The sequence below is a fragment of the Coregonus lavaretus genome, assembly GCF_964263955.1.
Source record: "Coregonus lavaretus genome assembly, contig: HAP1_SCAFFOLD_1083, whole genome shotgun sequence".
In the NCBI taxonomy this organism is placed as follows: Eukaryota; Metazoa; Chordata; class Actinopteri; order Salmoniformes; family Salmonidae; genus Coregonus; species Coregonus lavaretus.
Genome location: NW_028165466.1, coordinates 126,799 through 147,194, shown reverse-complemented (window position 1 = coordinate 147,194; position 20,396 = coordinate 126,799). Strand labels below are relative to the sequence as shown.

At 42.5% G+C, this 20,396-nt stretch overlaps 1 protein-coding gene across 2 annotated transcripts; it reads right to left on the bottom strand.

Annotated features, from left to right (window-relative positions):
- Positions 1 to 4,076: 4,076 nt before the first annotated feature.
- LOC311115825 (uncharacterized protein) lies at positions 4,077 to 20,396 on the bottom strand. Of its 2 annotated transcripts, XM_084190952.1 has the most exons (3): positions 20,051 to 20,396; positions 19,295 to 19,485; positions 4,077 to 5,005 (listed from the first exon to the last, which is right to left on the bottom strand). In XM_084190952.1, exons 1-3 carry the CDS (start codon positions 20,235 to 20,237, stop codon positions 4,997 to 4,999), a joined length of 387 nt encoding a protein of 128 aa, XP_084047078.1. In that variant the 5' UTR covers positions 20,238 to 20,396; the 3' UTR covers positions 4,077 to 4,996. The 2 variants fall into 2 exon arrangements, with proteins under 2 accessions (XP_084047078.1, XP_084047077.1); XM_084190951.1 differs by lacking the exon at positions 4,077 to 5,005 and having other exon boundaries at positions 17,901 to 19,485.

The following is a 20,396-nucleotide window of genomic DNA, read 5'->3' as shown; positions in this document are numbered from 1 at the left end:
TTGTAGCTGAACATGAGCAATATCTTCTTAGGGAGATGAGGTGCTGTTTGGTTTATAATACATCTGAATTCACCAGTCAAATGTATCTCTCCCTACCATCAATTGTCTACGCATAATAGAATAGAAATACAGAAGGGAGGGTAGTCACAACAGATGAACTGATTGAACTCCATCCCCCCCCTGCTCAGTGTGTCTTTGGCGCCATCTCCTGGACAGACTGGGAAACTCACTGTAGTGGAATTATATTGTAATACCAATTGTATTCACTAGGAAACTCCGGTCAGCGAGTACCCTTAAGAGCACACACTTTTGTTGTAGCCCCAGACAAAAACACCTGTTTCAACTTGTCAATAGCTGATGATTAGTTGACAAGTAGAATCACGTGTGCTTGTCCGGGACAAAAATATGTACCTTTGGGGTTAGTGGAGGACCAACATTGGGATACACTGCACTAGAGAGCTATTCTTCACTATCCTTACTGTAATGTGGCATAAAGACTAGGGCATAAAGACTAGGGCATAAAGACTAGGGCAAGGTAGGGATCAATTCCATTTCAATTCCAGTCAATTTAGGAAGTACAGCGAAATTCCAATTATCTTCAATGGTTTTCAATGAGGAAAATGTGGAATTGGGATTTGGTTTACTTTCTGAACTGAATGGAATTTAAATGGAATTTGGCCCAAGGCCTGGATTAGGGCCTGTCTAGTCCACCAGGTGTTGGTTTATAATACTGGACCAGGGCCTGTCTAGTCCACCAGGTGTTGGTTTATAATACTGGACCAGGGCCTGTCTAGTCCACCAGGTGTTGGTTTATAATACTGGACCAGGGCCTGTCTAGTCCACCAGGTGTTGGTTTATAATACTGGACCAGGGCCTGTCTAGTCCACCAGGTGTTGGTTTATAATACTGGACCAGGGCCTGTCTAGTCCACCAGGTGTTGGTTTATAATACTGGACCAGGGCATGTCTAGTGCACCAGGTGTTGGTTTATAATACTGGACCAGGGCCTGTCTAGTCCACCAGGTGTTGGCTGAAAAACGTCATAATTTTTAATGCCGCTGCAATAAAAAACCTAAAAGAAACGGTGGAAAATAAATAAATGTTACTGTAGTTTTGTGGACAAGCAAACATGCCAAAGCTCAAAACGTTCGCAAAGAGTCAACGGCTGTGGACCAAGTGCAAAACCCTCAATGAGTGAGAGCCGTGTGGACCAATGAGTTTCCACATCCCTCCTGGACGGTGGTCACAACGGAGTAGTTTTCTCTTTAGTGTGGGTTTGAGGGTGAGGAGTAGTTTTCTCTTTAGTGTGGGTTTGAGGGTGAGGAGTAGTTTTCTCTTTAGTGTGGGTTTGCACATGGACTGTCAGATTTGCTTTAGAGTCCAAGACTACTTCACACACACCACAGCGGTATTGTTCAGCATGCTTTGTGTGTGTTCTTTGCACGTGGTTAACCAAAAAACCCATACGAACAAAAGTCCTCCCACACAGCTTGCAGCAATAAGGAGCAGCATCTTCAAAAAAGCTTGTTCCTTTCTTCTTCTTCTGTTTTCTTTGTGATTTCCGTGGCTTTGACCCCGACGGTAGCTCCCTGCTCTCCCACGTGTAGAAATAGACATTTGGAATCTAGAATTGTAGCCATACTCTCAGAAACACATGCAATTACATAGCTACGTGTTTTAAAAAGTTTAGCACGCTAGCTTACAGTGGGATAGAATTAATACATTTTGCTAGCTAGTTATATAGTGAGTTAGCTAGCTACCTAGCCAAGTTGAGACTGGTGAGTTGATGTGAATCCAATTCTAAATCGGTTGTTGATAATACTAAGAGAGAGGCCATAATTATCTCATCCCTTACAGCAGGGTTCTTCAATTCCGGTCCTGGAGGGCCGAAACACTTCTGTTTTGTATTTCTTCCTGGTAGTTAATTGCACTCACCTGTTGTCCCAGGTCTGAATTAGCCCCTGATTAGAAGGAGAGGCTGAAAAACAGAGGGGTTTCGGCCCTCCAGGACCGGAATTGAAGAACCCTGCCTTACAGATTGATATAGCTAGCTAGGGCAACCGGTGTCCACACATACCTTTAGTAAGTAACTGTAATACTTCTGTATACTGAACAAAAATATAAACACAAAACATGCAACAATTTTCCAGATTTTACTGAGTTACAGTTCATATGAGGAAATCAGTCAATTCAAATTAATTAATTAGGCACTAATCCATGGATTTCACATGATTGGGAATGCAGATATGCATCTGTTGGTCACAGATTTTTTTTTTTTTTAAACATGTAAATGGTGTGTATCATAAAACCAGTCATTATCTGGTGTAAACACCATTTGCCTCATGCAGCGCGACACATCTCCTTCACATAGAGTTGATCAGGCTCTTCATTGTGGCCCGTGGAATGTTTTCCCACTCCTCTTCAATGGCTGTGCGAAGTTACTGGATATTGGTGGGAACTGAAACACGCTGTCATACATGTATATCCAGAGCATTCCAAACATGCTCAATGGGTGACACATCTGGAAGAACTGGGCCATTTTCAGCTTCCAGATAATTGTGAATAAAAATGGGCAACAGCATCACCTCCATCCAAACATTGTGAAGCTGTCTGTTTCCTCCCCCTCCTTTTACCATGGTGCTCGTTCAACAGAGCATTAGGAGTGTCCTGTCAACATCAACAGTCATCAACAGAGCATTAGGAGTGTCCTGTCAACATCAACAGTCATCAACAGGGCATTAGGAGTGTCCTGTCAACATCAACAGTCATCAACAGAGCATTAGGAGTGTCCTGTCAACATCAACAGTCATCAACAGGGCATTCAGAACAGCACCATCTTCCTAACTGATAACTTTGACATATTGGCATAATATTTAATATGATGGGAAACAGAATCACCCCCGTAACCTCCAAAAATTTTTAGGCAAGCATTCATTTAAATTCAATTGTAGTCCACTCCAGATCAACTAAATAATGACATACAACCCCAACACAACACTCACTGTCCTTGTTCCAAATGCATGACTACTGTCTCACGTTAATCAGGACAGCCCTGATCAACAGTCACAAAGTGCTTTGCGGACACAAACTCCTGAGAGCAAGAAAAATGCAGAGTCAGAAGCACAGTGATTATCTGACTAAACCTGACCAGGTAGCTAGTTCTATCCATGTTTTTCCTGAAAATGTTTATCTGATATTATAGCTAGCTAGTTGATGTTGTTCTAGGTAGCTCAGCCAAAGCAGGCCTTTTTTCCTCACTGCAGATGCATGACTACATGATCATGATGTTGTGGCTGGGACAAGCCTCTGAATGTCCTTGAGTGCTTAGGATCGAACATCTCTGGAGAGACCTGAAAATAGCTGTGCAGCGACGCTCTCCATCCAACCTGACAGAGCTTGAGAGGATCTGCAGAGAAGAATGGGAGAAACTCCCCAAATACAGGTGTGCCAAGCTTGTAGCGTCATACCCAAGAAGACTTGAGGCTGTATTCGCTGCCAAAGGTGCTTCAACAAAGTACTGAGTAAAGGGTCTGAATACTTATGTAAATGTCATATTTAAGTTTTTCTTATTTTATAAATTTGCTAAAATGTCAAAAAACCTGTTTTTGCTTTCTCATTATGTGGTTTTGTGTGTAGATTGATGAGGGGAAAAAAACTATTTCATCCATTTTAGAATAAGGCTGTAAAGTCACAAAATGTGGAAAAAGTAAAGGGGTCTGAATACTTCCCGAATGCACTGTATGTAAATTCTAACATTGATTTACCCTGCAAGATGCCGTTCAATTGGTTGTATACATTTTTGGCTTTTTCTAATGCCTCTTAAGCAAGTTGACGTTTATTGGGATCAGTCTTGTCCTTGAGCAGAACTGAGCGAATTCCGCTAGATGGGCCAGCTACAAAATGTGCTACATTGTTAAAATGTTTTTTTGGGCTGTTAATTTAAGGTTAGGGTTATGCATTAGGGATGGCAGTGTCATTAAGGTTAGGTTTAAAATGAGATTTTATGTCTTTGTGGCTGTGTCAGCTAGTGACCAAACGCTATTAGTAACAAAGTAATCAGATGACGTTACTGAGTTTGGGTAATCAAAAAGTTATATTACTAATTACAACTTTGGACAGGTAACTAATGACTTTAACAGATTACATTTAGAAAGTAACCTACCCAACCCTGGTCAATACATGCATGCAGTGACTGTTTACCTAAACGTTTTAACAACATCTGATTAAAAACATAGGAAATGCAGCCAGCTGTGTTCTGTATAATCTAGGCTAACCTAGTTATTTGTACATGATCAGTCAATACACATATGCAGTGTCTGTTTATCTAACGTTAGCTAACTTTCTTCTTGTCACTTTCCCTTTCCCCTCTTGTGTTGCACATTAAGAAAATGTTTGCAATTATGAAATGATCAATTGAAAGTAAATCCGTGACTTGATAAAGTCTATGAATATGCAAAACTGTTTACAAAATCATTGCACATTAATAAAGGTAGTTGTGGTTCTCAGCAACTTCAACAGGTCCACATGTCATTCTCATGTCATTCTCTATCATGCAGAATTGTCAGAATTGTCAGAATTGTCAGCTCATTGTAACTTATGAAGCTCATTCTAAAATACAAACGTGGGTGATTTCCATCCCCAGGGTACTGCACTGTGTGCAAGTTTTTATTCCTGCCCAGCACAAACACCTTGTTCAACTATTCATAGTCTACAATTTAGACCATAACCTGTCTAAAAAAAAAACTACAAAAAACTGTTTGTCATGATTGAATTTGCCGTCATGTACTGAACAAGCTTTGACTGTTGGCGGTTCATCTCCTTGATATGTCCCTCACTTGGGGATGACTTCTTTTGTACAATGGTCTGTGTTCTAAGGATTCATGCAGATACAGGAAAACCAATAAAAGGGTTAATATTATTAAAAATGAGAAGTGTTGATGTCTCCCCGTGGTTCTGGTTTTGAGGCACCGGTGGGGGGGGGGGCTGCAGTTCATCTGTCAAATCCCCTGCAAGGAGAAAAAAAGGAATTCATAATATTACAATGGTGTATTCATTTAATGTAATATATATTCCTGTTTGATATGCATGCATATAATTTCATTGGACATGTCCTCCTTTATAATGTGCCAGTGTTCGTTTTGTATCCAATGCATTTAGACATTTACATTTTAGCAGACGCTCTTATCCAGAGCAACTAGGGTTAAGTGCCTTGCTCAAGGACAGATTTTTCACCTAGTCGGCTCGGGGATTAGAACCAGCGACCTTTCGGTGTACTGGCACAACGCCCTTAACCACTAAGCTACCTGCCGCCCTAGTTTACATTAGTAAGCTTTAGCTTACATGAGTCATTAGGAGAAAGTAGCCTTCTGATCTAGTTTTGTTGCATCATAGCACCGATCAGTATTAGCTATCAGTGCATAAAAGGTGAATAGAAAACTAAGCTATCTGGAACGTCAGTGGTCATTTAATAACATGCATTGGGTGTTCTGTTACTTGTTCATGTTAAATGTTTCCATTCTGGGATAGTTGTTCACTGCACTAGTTGCTCACTCTGCCACATTTCAGCTATATTATTTGTAACTTACATTACATTTACATTTTAGTCATTTAGCAGACGGTCTTATCCAGAGCGACTTACAGTTAGTGAGTGCATACATTACTTTTTTTTTTTCTTCATACTGTGGTCCTCTGTAGCTCAGCTGGTAGAGCACGGTGCTTGTAACGCCAAGGTAGTGGGTTCGATCCCCGGGACCACCCATACACAAAAATGTATGCACGCATGACTGTAAGTCGCTTTGGATAAAAGCGTCTGCTAAATGGCATATTATTATTACTGGCCCCCCGTGGGAATCGAACCCACAACCCTGCTGTTGCAAACGCCATGCTCTACGAACTGAGCTACATCCCCTGCCGGCCATTCCGTCCCCTACCCTAGAAGACGCTGGGCCAATTGTGTGCCGCCCCATGGGGTCTCCCGGTCGCGGCCGGCTACAACAGTGCCTGGATTCGAACCAGGATCTCTAGTGGCACCGCTAGCATCACTCGGGAGACCCCCAGTCTTCATATTAGCTATCGGTGAGCAGAAAACCTAAGCTATCTGGAACGTCAGTGTCATTTAATAACATGCATTGGGTGTTATAGTTGTATGAATTCATCACAACGCAAGCCTGCTCATTGGAAATAAAACACCAGCAGTTTCAGCTCCACAGTGAAACACCACTATTCTGGTGATTTAACATCTACTTATTATCTATTTATTATCTATTTATTATGTACTGTATTTATTTATTTGCACCAAAAGAAAACAAGTGACAGACAACAATACAGATGAAAACACTTTATTTATTTTTTACGGTGTGCACGTTGGAAGCCCAACGGCTTATATGAAAACCACACCACAAAAAAAAACTATTTACAATACTTAAGTACAAAAATAAAAAATGTAAAACAGACAACACAACCTACTAATTATAAATGTATACATGAATTGATCAGTAATCAGGAAAAAAAAAAAAAAAAGTGTTTTGTTTAAATGTGTGTGCATGTGAGTGTGTGAGAATGTGAGAGTTAGTCTATATGGAGGGGATTATTGGGTAGTTTGGTTCATCAGGCTGACCCCCAGTCTTTGGTTCATCAGGCTGATCCCCCAGTCTTTGGTTCATCAGGCTGATCCCCCAGTCTTCATGGAGGAGATTACTGAGTAGTTTGGTTCATCAGGCTGACCCCCAGTCTTCATGGAGGAGATTACTGAGTAGTTTGGTTCATCAGGCTGACCCCCAGTCTCCATGGAGGAGATTACTGAGTAGTTTGGTTCATCAGGCTGACCCCCAGTCTCCATGGAGGGGATTATTGGGTAGTTTGGTTCATCAGGCTGATCCCCAGTCTTCATGGAGGAGATTACTGAGTAGTTTGGTTCATCAGGCTGACCCCCAGTCTTCATGGAGGAGATTACTGAGTAGTTTGGTTCATCAGGCTGACCCCCAGTCTCCATGGAGGGGATTATTGGGTAGTTTGGTTCATCAGGCTGACCCCCAGTCTTCATGGAGGAGATTACTGAGTAGTTTGGTTCATCAGGCTGACCCCCAGTCTTCATGGAGGAGATTACTGAGTAGTTTGGTTCATCAGGCTGATCCCCAGTCTTCATGGAGGAGATTACTGAGTAGTTTGGTTCATCAGGCTGACCCCCAGTCTTCATGGAGGAGATTACTGAGTAGTTTGGTTCATCAGGCTGACCCCCAGTCTCCATGGAGGGGATTATTGGGTAGTTTGGTTCATCAGGCTGACCCCCAGTCTTCATGGAGGAGATTACTGAGTAGTTTGGTTCATCAGGCTGACCCCCAGTCTTCTCTTGAAGTTATTGAGGGATGATGAGGTTTTGGCAATGTGAAGATAAAAATTCCAGAGTATTGTACCTCTGTATCTGATAGAGAATTGACTATGTGAGGTGCGGCAGTGGGGAGGGTGAAGGCTATCACAGTGTCTTGTGTTATATAGATGGATTTCAGAATTAACCTGGAAGAATCCATTGAAGGGTTTAGGTAAACTGACTGGGAGTATTTGTAGATGAAAGTGCATAATTGGCCTACATTAATGCCATAAATAGACAAGATATTGACTTTCTTAACAAAGGTGCTCGTCATTCTTAAAGAGTAAACATTCACTGGATATTTTTGGCACAGAAATGTGATAACGAAAGTGTATTTTTATGATTTTTCTATTGGACTTCTCTCAATTTTGGGCTTCAGCTAAAATGCAGTTCCAAAAGTGCCCTTTGAGTACAGTGGAAACCGTGATTCCAGACCAGAACCCTGCCCCCCTGTTCTGCGGTATCCACTAGTTACCACAGCCACAAAGTCAACATTGGTCTTAATTTAAGGTTAGGGTTAGGCATATGGTTAGCAGTGTGGTTAAGGTTAGGGTTAAGAATATGGTTAGCAGTGTGGTTAAGGTTACGGTTAAGGTTGGGTTCAAAATGTGACTTTAAGAAAATGTATTGTAGAAAAAGGAGGGATTTCTGACTCTGTGACTGTGGTAACTAGTGACGACCCTGTTCTTGCCAGACAGGAGAGGATGTGAGCTTCTACTTCTTCTAAAGTGGTCTTTATATAGCGGTTGGTAATGGTTTTTACCGCCACCAACTGGACTGGAGGGTGGACCAGAGACAGGGAAGGTCTATACCAGGGGTGTCAAACTCATTTTGCCCCGGGTGCCACATTTGGTCTTCAACGAGGTCCGGAGGGCCGCCCCGGGCGCCACATTTGGTCTTCAACGAGGTCCGGAGGGCCGCCCCGGGCGCCACATTTGGTCTTCAACGAGGTCCGGACGGCCGCCCCGGGCGCCACATTTGGTCTTCAACGAGGTCCGGAGGGCTTGGTCTTCAACGAGGTCCGGACGGCCGCAATGAAAATGTGTTATATTTCCTCATCGTCAAACATTGCCAAGAATAGTCCTCTATCCATCATTTTCAGATTTTTCAATGCTCCCTGACTGTCTAGCTTTCATTTCAGTGGTTATTAACCAGCTGGACACAGTCAAGAAACTGTATGAATGTAGATCCATTATAATTTCTACACAGTTTCGATTTGGTTTTAGTCATTTTAATGTATAGAGTTCGTTCCCCCCCGCCCAAAAAAATACAAAAATATATACACTACCAGTCAAAAGTTTGGAAACACCTACTCATTCAAGGGTTTTTCTTTATTTTTACTATTTTCTACATTGTAGAATAATGTAGTAACCAAAAAAGTGTTCAACAAATCAAATTATATTTTATATTTGTGATTCTTCAAATAGCCACCCTTTGCCTTGATGACAGCTTTGCACACTCTTGGCATTCTCTCAACCAGCTTCAAGAGGAATGCTTTTCCAACACTCTTGAAGGAGTTCCCACATATGCTGAGCACTTGTTGGCTGCTTTTCCTTCACTCTGCTGTCCAACTAATCCAAACCATCTCAATTGGGTTGAGGTCGGGGGATTGTGGAGGCCAGGTCATCTGATGCAGCACTCCATCACTCTCCTTCTTGGTAAAATAGCCCTTACACAGCCTGGAGGTGTGTTGGGTCATTGTCCTGTTGAACATTTGGACTCCAGACCAAAGGACAGATTTCCACCAGTCTAATGTCCATTGCTCGTGTTTCTTGGCCCAAGCAGGTCTCTTCTTCTTATTGGTGTCCTTTAGTAGTGGTTTCTTTGTAGTAATTGGACCATGAACGCCTGATTCACACAGTCCCCTCTGAACAGTTGCTGTTGAGATGTGTCTGTTACTAGGGCGGCAGGTAGCTTAGTGGGTAAGAGCGTTGTGCCAGTAACCGAAAGGTCGCTGGTTCTAATCCCCGAGCCGACTAGGTGAAAAATCTGTTGATGTGCCCTTAAGGCACTTAACCCTAATTGCCCTAATTGCTCATGTAAGTCGCTCTGGATAAGAGCGTCTGCTAAATGACTAAAATGTAATGTAAAAATGTACTTGAACTCTGTGAAGCATGTATTTGGGCTGCAATTTCTGAGGCTGGTAACTCTAATTAACTTATCCTCTGCAGCAGAGATAACTCTGTGTCTTCCATTCCTGTGGCGGTCCTCATGAGAGCCAGTTTTATCATAGTGCTTCGTGGTTTTGGCGACAGCACTTGAAGAAACTTTCAAAGTTCTTGAAATGTTTCGTATTGACTGACCTTCATGTCTTAAAGTAATGATGAACGGTCGTTTTCTCTTTGCTTATTTGAGCTGTTCTTGCCATAATATGGACTTGTTATTTTACCAAATAGAGCCATCTTCTGTATACCCCCCATCCCCCCCGACCTGAACAGATTGCAATTTATAAATGGACAATTTTTGGAATGCTTAAACAATATCCCTGCCGCTGAAAAACATCCTCACATTATGATGCTGCCACCACCATGCTTCACCGTAGGGATGGTGTCAGGTTTCCTCCAGACGTGACGCTTGGCATTCAGGCCAAAGAGTTCAATCTTGGTTTCATCAGACCAGAGAATCTTGTTTCTCATGGTCTGAGAGTCTTTAGGTGACTTTTGGCAAACTCCAAGCAGGTTGTCATGTGCCTTTTACTGAGGAGTGGCTTCCGTCTGGCCACTCTACCATAAAGGCCTGATTGGTGAAGTGCTGCAGAGATGGTTGTCCTTCTGGAATGTTCTTCCATCTCCACAGAGGAACTCTAGAGCTCTGTCAGAGTGACCATCTGGTTCTTGGTCAACTCCCTGAACAAGGCCATTCACCCCCAATTGCTCAGTTTGGCCGGGCGGCCAGCTCTAGGAAGAGTCTTGGTGGTTCCAAACTTCTTCCATTCAAGAATGATGGAGGCCACTGTATTCTTGGGGACCTTCAATGCTGCAGAAATTTTTCAGTACCCTTCCACAGATCTGTGCCTCGACACAATCCTGTCTCGGAGCTCTAAGGACAATTCCTTCGAATTCCTGGCTTGGTTTTTGCTCTGACATGCACTGTCAACTGTGGGACCTTATATAGACAGGTGTGTGCCTTTCCAAATCATGTCCAATCAATTGAATTTACCACAGGTGGACTACAATCAAGTTGTAGAAACATCTCAAGGATGATCAATGGAAACAGGATGCACCTGAGCTCAATTTCGAGTCTCATAGCAAAGGGTCTGAATACTTACATAAATAAGGTATTTCTGTTTTTTATTTTTAATAAATTAGCAAACATTTCTAAAAACCTGTTTACGCTTTTTCATTATAGGGTATTGTGTGTAGATTGCTGAGGATATATATTTTAAATAATTTTAGAATAAGGCTGTAACGTAACAAAATGTGGAAAAAGTCAAGGGGTCTGAATACTTTCCGAAGGCACTGTAATTCATGTTGTTTAATGTTTTAGTGACTCCTGAGAAAATCAGCAAACCAGGCTGTCATCTTGTGAAACAGTGGATTTAAAGCATCTAGCTAGCTAAAGCATTTACTATCTGGTTTGGGCTTAGTGGGACTATTATTTGTTTTTCAACAGGACAATGACCCAACACACCTCCAGGCTGTGTAAGGGCTATTTGACCAAGAAGGAGAGTGATGGAGTGCTGCATCAGATGACCTGGCCTCCACAATCCCCCGATCTCAGCCCAATTGAGATGGTTTGGGATGAGACGGACAGCAGAGTGAAGGAAAAGCAGCCAACAAGTGCTCAGCATATGTGGGAACTCCTTCAAGACTGTTGGAAAAGCATTCCAGGTGAAGCTGGTTGAGAGAATGCCAAGAGTGTGCAAAGCTGTCATCAAGGCAAAGGGTGGTTATTTGAAGAATCTCAAATATAAAATATATTTTGATTTGTTTAACACTTTTTTGGTTACTACATGATTCCATATGTGTTATTTCATAGTTTTGATGTCTTCACTATTATTCAACAATGTAGAACATTTTAAAAATAAAGAAAAACCCTTCAATGAGTAGGTGTTCTAAAACTTTTGACCAGTAGTGTATAAATATAAATAATGAAGTGTCTTACTATTCTCCATGGTTGGTCCTCTGGCCTGTTCTCTGAAGGTGGAAGGAGCCACAGTTCTACACCTGAGCCTGCTTACTGCACAACACAATCCATCAATCAGCTTGATACACCAGTGTGTAGGTGTGGGTGTCTAATAGGGTGTCTAATTGTTCTAAATGTTTTCAACATGGGTGACTCTTAAAAAATACCCTGTTTTGTACAGACTTCACCCTTACCTGAACAGCCCTCTCACCTGAGAAGTAGAGATCAAAGGGAGAGAAACTGGGAATTGAATAACTGCAGTTGACATAGCTAAGTAAATGGAAGAATACTCGTATTGCAATGTGGATGGCTCTTAAAAGAGCCTTTGGTTGTGCATAGTGTAGTCTATGGTGTTGCTAGGGAACAGCACCCTCTTCGAAGAAGTAGGAGGTGTAGATCTCCCGGCACACGGATTGCCTCCCGTGCTGCGTTGTTGGCCCCCCCATCCTGGTAACATCCTGCAGAGCAGCAGACCTCTCCTCTGGCACACGGCGGCGAGCTGCAGGTCCCCTCCTGGTCCTCGTGTCCATCCTCATGAAGTTATGCAGGACACAGGAAGCCTTCACACACCCGCTTGAATTCCCCCAGGAGGCAGTCTCAGGTGGCCCTGGTCACCCAACCTTGCAGTGCCCTACACGGTAACTGTAGGCAATCGTTTTGAAGGAATCTCCAGTTACAAGGTGTCTGTAGGAATATGGAAGATAATGTCATTATTAGACTTTCACATCACCAGGTCATTGTGGATTACTAAAGTATAATATCTCTTATAACAAATCATGATACCATTGGATAGATAGATGCATACGTAGCATGTGACAATAGCATGATCATATCAAGGATAGCATCACAAATGAATACATAAATACCAGTTGAAGCTAGATGATGAGTTGATCATTTGAATCAGCTGTGTAGTGCCGAGGTAAAAACAACAGTGCGCAGCCCTTTGAGTCCCCGGGACCAGGACAGAGAACCACCGCTCTTCATTGGGACCTTCAGACAGGCTTTCACAGCTCTCTGTATCTGAGGACAGAAAACATCACAAGGAACAGACTTCATTATACTCAAATTAGACAGCACTGAATATGATGTTACTGTTATCTCTGTCCTCACTTCTAGCGACTGGAATTACACAACAGAACCTGCCCTATCCAGAACAGCTTACTCTCTCAGTTTGACAGATGGGGCTGCTATCATTTCACCCTCCTCCATGGCTGTTAGCTAGCTAGCTTCCTACAAATGCATTTGAAGTTTGTATTTTACAATGTTAAATACATCAAGATAGCTAGTTAATATGAAGTTAGGTAGCTGGTGATATTTAATTTACTTAGCTAGCTAGCTATACAGTATGTAAAGTTGGCTAGATAGCTAGCGTTAGCAGCTCATTTGAGTTAGCCTGCACTGTAGCTAGTTAGCTAATAATACATCTTATTTTTTTACATTTTTGAAATGTATTTACTTACTTGAATAGGTTCTCCCAGCCATGTGGACAATTGGAAACAGGGCAGCAAAGATTGTTTGTCACCAGAGCGGTTCAGGGCATATTACTATTTACCTGTGAATAAATTCATGAAACAGAGAATGGATGAAACTATTTACCCATTTAATAACCAGATCTTCAGCCAAACTTGCTATGCTGAATTCTTGACGCACGATTGAACGTGCTGCTATAGGCTGCCGGCCACTCTGGGCGGCGGGAGCGGCACTCTGCAATTTACCGCGTAATTAATTAATTATTAATTAATTATTAATATGCCATTTAGCAGACGCTTTTATCCAAAGCGACTTACAGTCATGCGTGCATACATTATATATTTTTGTGTATGGGTGGTCCCGGGGAATCGAACCCACTACCTTGGCGTTACAAGCGCCGTGCTCTACCAGCTGAGCTACACGTCACCAGCTGAGCTACACGTACGTTTAACCTCTCCCTTGTTCATTTCAAAGTCTATATGTTGTTCCCGATTAATATAAATCATGTCAAATTATTTTAAATTATTTAAAAATTGTTATTGGCAGAGGTTTATAACTATTATCTATTAACTAATTTACCACCAGGTGGTGTCACCAGGCAGGCCAAAACTCCATCCCACCAAAACAGGTTGACATTTCAGGCAGTCTTTTCAAAACAGCTGTTACACTACAAATTGTCACAGTATTATTCCCACCTCATAGTATGAAAATGAATGTAAAACAAAGGAAAATCAAATCTTTAACTGCACTGGGCTTAAACGATCGTCTTATCATCGGATCTCACATTAGTCCACAAATACAAAAAAAAAATACCTCTCCATCAAGAGTCTATCACTCAAACACCCAGGCAGACTGTTTAGATGTCTATAGAATATGTCTCCACCCAGGCAGACTGTTTAGATGTCTATAGAATATGTCTCCACCCAGGCAGACTGTTTAGATGTCTATAGAATATGTCTCCACCCAGGCAGACTGTTTAGATGTCTATAGAATATGTCTCCACCCAGGCAGACTGTTTAGATGTCTATAGAATATGTCTCCACCCAGGCAGACTGTTTAGATGTCTATAGAATATGTCTCCACCCAGGCAGACTGTTTAGATGTCTATAGAATATGTCTCCACCCAGGCAGACTGTTTAGATGTCTATAGAATATGTCTCCACCCAGGCAGACTGTTTAGATGTCTATAGAATATGTCTCCACCCAGGCAGACTGTTTAGATGTCTATAGAATATGTCTCCACCCAGGCAGACTGTTTAGATGTCTATAGAATATGTCTCCACCCAGGCAGACTGTTTAGATGTCTATAGAATATGTCTCCACCCAGGCAGACTGTTTAGATGTCTATAGAATATGTCTCCACCCAGGCAGACTGTTTAGATGTCTATAGAATATGTCTCCACCCAGGCAGACTGTTTAGATGTCTATAGAATATGTCTCCACCCAGGCAGACTGTTTAGATGTCTATAGAATATGTCTCCACCCAGGCAGACTGTTTAGATGTCTATAGAATATGTCTCCACCCAGGCAGACTGTTTAGATGTCTATAGAATATAGTGCATTCAGAAAGTATTCAGACCCCGTCCCTTTTTCCACATTTTCCTTATTCTAAAATGGATCAAATAAAACATTTTCCTCATCAGTCTACACACAATACCCCATAATGACAAAGCACAAACAGGTTTTTAGAAATGTTTGCACATTTATTACAAATAAAATGGTACCCTTCCCCAGATTTGTGCCTCGACACAATCCTGTCTCGGAGCTCTAGGGACAATTCCTTCGACCTCGTGGCTTGATTTTTCCTCTGACATGCACTGTCAACTGTGGGACCTTATATAGACAGGTGTGTCCTATCAATTGAATTTACCACAGGTGGACTCCTATCAAATTCAATTTCGAGTCTCACAGCAAAGGGTCTGAATTCTTATAGAAATAAGATATTTTTGTTTCTTATTTCTAATACATTTGCAAAAATATATAAAATCTGTTTTCGCTTTGTCATGATGGGGTATTGTGTGTAGATTGATGAGGAAAATGTTTTATTTAATCCATTTTAGAATACGTCTGCAACGTAACAAAATGTGGAAAAAGTCAAGGGGTCTGAATACTTTCCCAATGTACTGTATATAATCTATCTCCACCCAGGCAGAATATCAGAGTATGGACAGGATGTGTTAAAGTGAGGTCTCGGGAAAAGACCAGTGCTGAACCAAAACCTCCCAAGGCACATGAGAATTAAATTAAACACCGTTTAAACATTTAAGAGAGAGCGAGACTATTTGTGGTGAGGGGATTTAGCTGTATTGGGTGGTTTGTGTGTGGTTGGGGCTGGAGTATGTGTATGTTCATTCATGTCTCAAAATGGTTCTCATTGTCATTATCCAATGACCTACCTACCTTATTTGAATAATATGACAGACAGACATATGTTGTTCCGGTTGTTTTCCCACTGACTCAATCTGTTAAGGGATGTTCAACCTCAGCAGCTACAGCCGTCAATCAGTTACAGCACCCACTGTCCCTTCAGTCACCCACAGGACAGAGATTTACATTCACATTCAAGTCATTTAGCAGACGCTCTTATACGAACAGGCCCCCATTTAGTGAGAGAGAGAGAGAGAGAGAGAGAGACAGAGAGAGAGACAGAGAGAGACAGAGAGAGACAGAGAGAGAGAGAGAGAGAGAGAGAGAGACAGAGAGAGAGAGAGAGAGAAAGAGAGAGAGAGAGAGAGAGAGAGAGAGAGAGAGAGAGAGAGAGAGAGACAGAGAGAGAGAGAGAGAGAGACAGAGAGAGAGACAGAGAGAGAGACAGAGAGAGAGAGAGAGAGAGAGAGCGAGAGAGAGAGAGAGAGAGAGAGAGAGAGAGAGAGAGAGAGAGACAGAGAGAGAGAGAACAAAGAGATTTAGGGAAAGAAAGAAAGAAAGAGAGCAGAAAGCCTCAACCATGTTTTCCTTGCTTGTTACATAACTTTGGGGAAGAGGGCTGGACACAGTTTACACTGGGAAGCAAAAACCATGATTACTCTGTTCAATGTTCACCAGTGAGTCTGCTATTGAATGTTGATATTTCCATGTATCCATTTGTCTTTGTTTTTAATGTGTTATTTTAGTAACCAGTGTTTTGCATGGCCTCAGTGATGTTCATGTCAATTAAAGTGTTCCGGTACATTGCAGTAGGTTACAACATAGTACAGAACAAGTTAACTTTATTGGTCCTCTCTGGGGAGCATACAGTCAGCCAGGACTGGTTCTATTATATATACAACATTTCTTATTTTTAAACAAGAACTATACTAACTAAAGTTTACAGTGGACCTTTTCCTGCAGAACAGATATGTTCTAAAAAAAAAAAAAAAAAGTTTGTATCTGAACATGAGCAATGTATACTTAAGAGTTGTGGTGCCCTTTGGTAAATAAAACATCTGAATTGACTAGTCAACTGTCTGAAATGCTTACCAGCTTCATCAATAGTCCATTTATAAGACCTCTGGACTACAAACACAGAGGTCTCAACTGATTGAACTCCACCCCCCCCCCCCCCCCCCCCCCCCCAGCTCAGTGTCTTTGGCACCATCTGTTGGATAAAACAGGGAGTTCACAGTAGAGGACTTTTGTAATGTAATACCAATAACATTCACTAGGGGGACATCCTTCACTATTATATTTACATTTTACATTTTAGTCATTTAGCAGACGCTCTTATCCAGAGCGACTTACAGTTAGTGAGTGCCTACATTATTTTTTTCCATACTCGAACCCACAATCGAATCCACAACCCTGGCGTTACAAACGCCATGCTCTATCAACTGAGCTACATCCCTGCCGGCCATTCCCTCCCCTACCCTGGACGACGCTGGGCCAATTATTCGCCGCCCCATGGGTCTCCTGGTCGCGACCGGCTACGACAGAGCCTGGATTCGAACCAGGATCTCTAGTGGCACAGCTAGCACTGCGATGCAGTGCCTTAGACCACTGCGCCACTTGGATTGTATAATAATAATATGCCATTTAGCAGACGCTTTTATCCAAAGCGACTTACAGTCATGTGTGCATACATTTTTACGTATGGGTGGTCCAGGGGATCGAACCCACTACCCTGGCGTTACAAGCGCCGTGCTCTACCAATTGAGCTACAGAGGACCAGCACCATGTATCAGCACCATGTTAAGGAAAAGATCAGTATGATCTAGAACAGAGGTTCCCAAATATATATATATATTTTTTTTAAGGAACAAGGTGCAATTTCGAAATTGGGTAGTGCATCATCAGTGAGAGAATGTGTAGAATTGCAGTAAATAAGCTTTAAGCCTGCAAAGATCTCTCGGGAAACAAGAGGGATGTGAACGGTTTGTGTCATCAACAGTGCTTGTGCCCATAGAAATAGACGTGGCGCACATTAGATATTCCCCAATGCTGGAAGGGGGCCCTGAGTGAAAAAGGTTTGGGATCCCCTGATCTAGAAAATAATGTTTTCGCCAAAAGGACTATGTCTAGTCTAACAAATGTGTTGGTTTGTAATAGGGCTTTCCATTTTGTGACTGAAGGAAATGACACCAGGTTTGGCACATTGAACAAAGGGCCAATGTGGAACATGACGTTGCAAATAAACAAGCAACAAAAAAACGAGGATTAATACATTCATATTAGTCTAGTTTGTGGACATGCAAACATTACAAAGGTCGACGTGTTTTCAAAGTGTTGTAATTCCAGCAAATCATAACATCTTTGGACCAATGAGTTTCCACACCGCTCCTGGATGTGGTGGTCACAACGGTTGTGGAAACCTGTTCAAGCTGATACTCATTAAAACATTTACAAATATATATATATATATGTATAACCGTTGTCAGATGCGTTGCACATCCAATGTTGAACCGTAATCTCGGTGTTAGAGTGTATACCATACATTCCTTTATGGATTCTATGTCCTAATGGTTGTTCTGCGCCGGCTACCATAAAGACACAATAAAGCCACTATGGTGTGATGATGTTCTTTTGGTTTGTCATCTACTGACAGACACGTCATTTAAAGGACACCGTCATAATGGTGAATAGTGTTCAAGTGATATTTAAGACTAGCAAAACCAGTGAAGCATCTACCACAGAGTTTACAGCGATAGGGTTTCTCTCCTGTGTGAATCCGCTGGTGTACTTTCAGGTTGCCTTGGGTGCTGAAGCCCCGTCCACACACAGCGCATGTGAAAGGTCTCTCCCCTGTGTGAACCAGCTTATGTCTGGCCAGATGGTAAATGTCTTTAAAGCATTTCCCACACTCTAGGCAACCATATGGCTTCTCCTCTATGTGAGTCGGCTGATGCTTTTCAAGGTCTTCCCTCTGGTGGAAGCCTTTCCCACAGTCCTTACACTGGTAGGATTTCTCCCCTATGTGGAACAGCATATGTTTGGTCAGGTATTGCTTGGTAGGGAAGCCTTTGCCACATTCTGTGCACTGGAACAGTTTCTCTCCAGTGTGAAGCCTCATGTGCACGTTCATGTATCCCTTAGATTGGAAGCATTTACCACATTCTTTGCATTTGAACGGTTTCTCGCCCGTGTGAGTGCGCATGTGTAGTTTCAGATTATGATTGTAAGGGAAACATTTGCCACAAACATGACAAGTAGGTTTGGCTGCAGGTTGAAGTTGAGGAGTAGGCTTCCCTTTAGTGAAGGTTTGCCTGTGAGCAGTGGGCCTAGGTTTTGGTTCAGTGAGGGTTTGAGGGTGAGGAGTGGGCCTAGGTTTTGGTTCAGTGTGGGTTTGAGGGTGAGGAGTGGGCCTAGGTTTTGGTTCAGTGTGGGTTTGAGGGTGAGGAGTGGGCCTAGGTTTTGGTTCAGTGTGGGTTTGAGGGTGAGGAGTAGTTTTCTCTTTAGTGTGGGTTTGCACATGGACTGTCAGATTTGCTTTGGAGTCCAAGACTACTTCACACACACCACAGCGGTATTGTTCAGCATGCTTTGTGTGTGTTCTTTGCACGTGGTTAACCAAAAAACCCATACGAACAAAAGTCCTCCCACACAGCTTGCAGCAATAAGGAGCAGCATCTTCAAGAAAGCTTGTTCCTTTCTTCTTCTTCTGTTTTCTTTGTGATTTCCGTGGCTTTGACCCCGACGGTGGCTCCCTGCTCTCTCCATCATTGTCCCTTCCACTGTTAACACTGTTTTCACTCTGAGCTGCAGGACTGGATGGTTCTGATACTATGTAGTCTATATAATATTCATCATCAGGCTCTGTCTGGATCTCTCCAGTCATGTTATTGAACGGTGAACCCCCGTCTCTACTCTCCACAGCGTGATGTGAGGGCCGAGCTGTGTTCATACCCTCACAGTCACTTACCACACAGACAGTTATGAAGTCTTTGGTATCAGACTCCTGCCCTTGAAGCTGCTCTTCCTCCTGACTGGTCCTGCAAAATTCCTCCTGTTCCTCTTTAATCTGTGTGGGCTCTGGGTCCTCCTCTTGCTCACAGTGCTGCTGTTCAGGGGGAACCTCCTCTGCAGAGACTGGGAGGGTGAGCTGATGGGGGTCTTGATTAGAAGAAAATAAAATACAAGTAAGTCATGTTATCATTAAATAAATAATTCGACGTTTGGAATCTAAAATTGTACCCATAGTTCTCAGAAACACATGCAGTTACTGTTACATAGCTAACTACATGTTTAGCAAACTAGCTAGTTTACGGTGGGATAAATTCATCCATTTGTGCTAGCTAGTTAGCTAGCAGCTATCCAGTTAGCTAGCAGCTATCCAGTTAGATTGTAAGTTAGCTAGCTACCTAGCCAAGTTGAGACTGGTGAGTTGATGTGAATCCAATTCTAAATCGGTTGTTGATAATACTAAGAGAGAGGCCATAATTATCTCATCCCTTACAGCAGGGTTCTTCAATTCCGGTCCTGGAGGGCCGAAACACTTCTGTTTTTTATTTCTACCTGGTAGTTAATTGCACTCACCTGGTGTCCCAGGTCTGAATTAGCCCCTGATTAGAAGGAGAGGATGAAAAACAGAGGTGTTTCGGCCCCCCAGGACCGGAATTGAAGAACCCTGCCTTACAGATTGATATAGCTAGCTAGGGCAACCGGTGTCCACACATACCTTTAGTAAGTAACTGTAAATGTGGTTTGAAGTCCAGCAGCAGTCGTAGCCGTTCGTTCTCCTCCTTGGAACGGGAGATTTCCTCCTGGTAGTCAGTTATTGTTCTCTCTACCGCCGACGTTATCTCCATCGCCGCCGCGGTCAGTCGTTCGGTAAGATACGCGTTGAACAACTCCAGTTTGGACATTTTGAGATTTTCAACGTTATTCAAGTCGAGAAGTCTTTATTTTATTCTGCTCAATGCGCTGGGATTTTTTGATTTTTAGTCCCCTGGCGCCCATTTGTGTAAAATAACTGTCGACAGTTTCCAAGATGGACGACCGGGTGTTTGTAACGTCATCTGTTC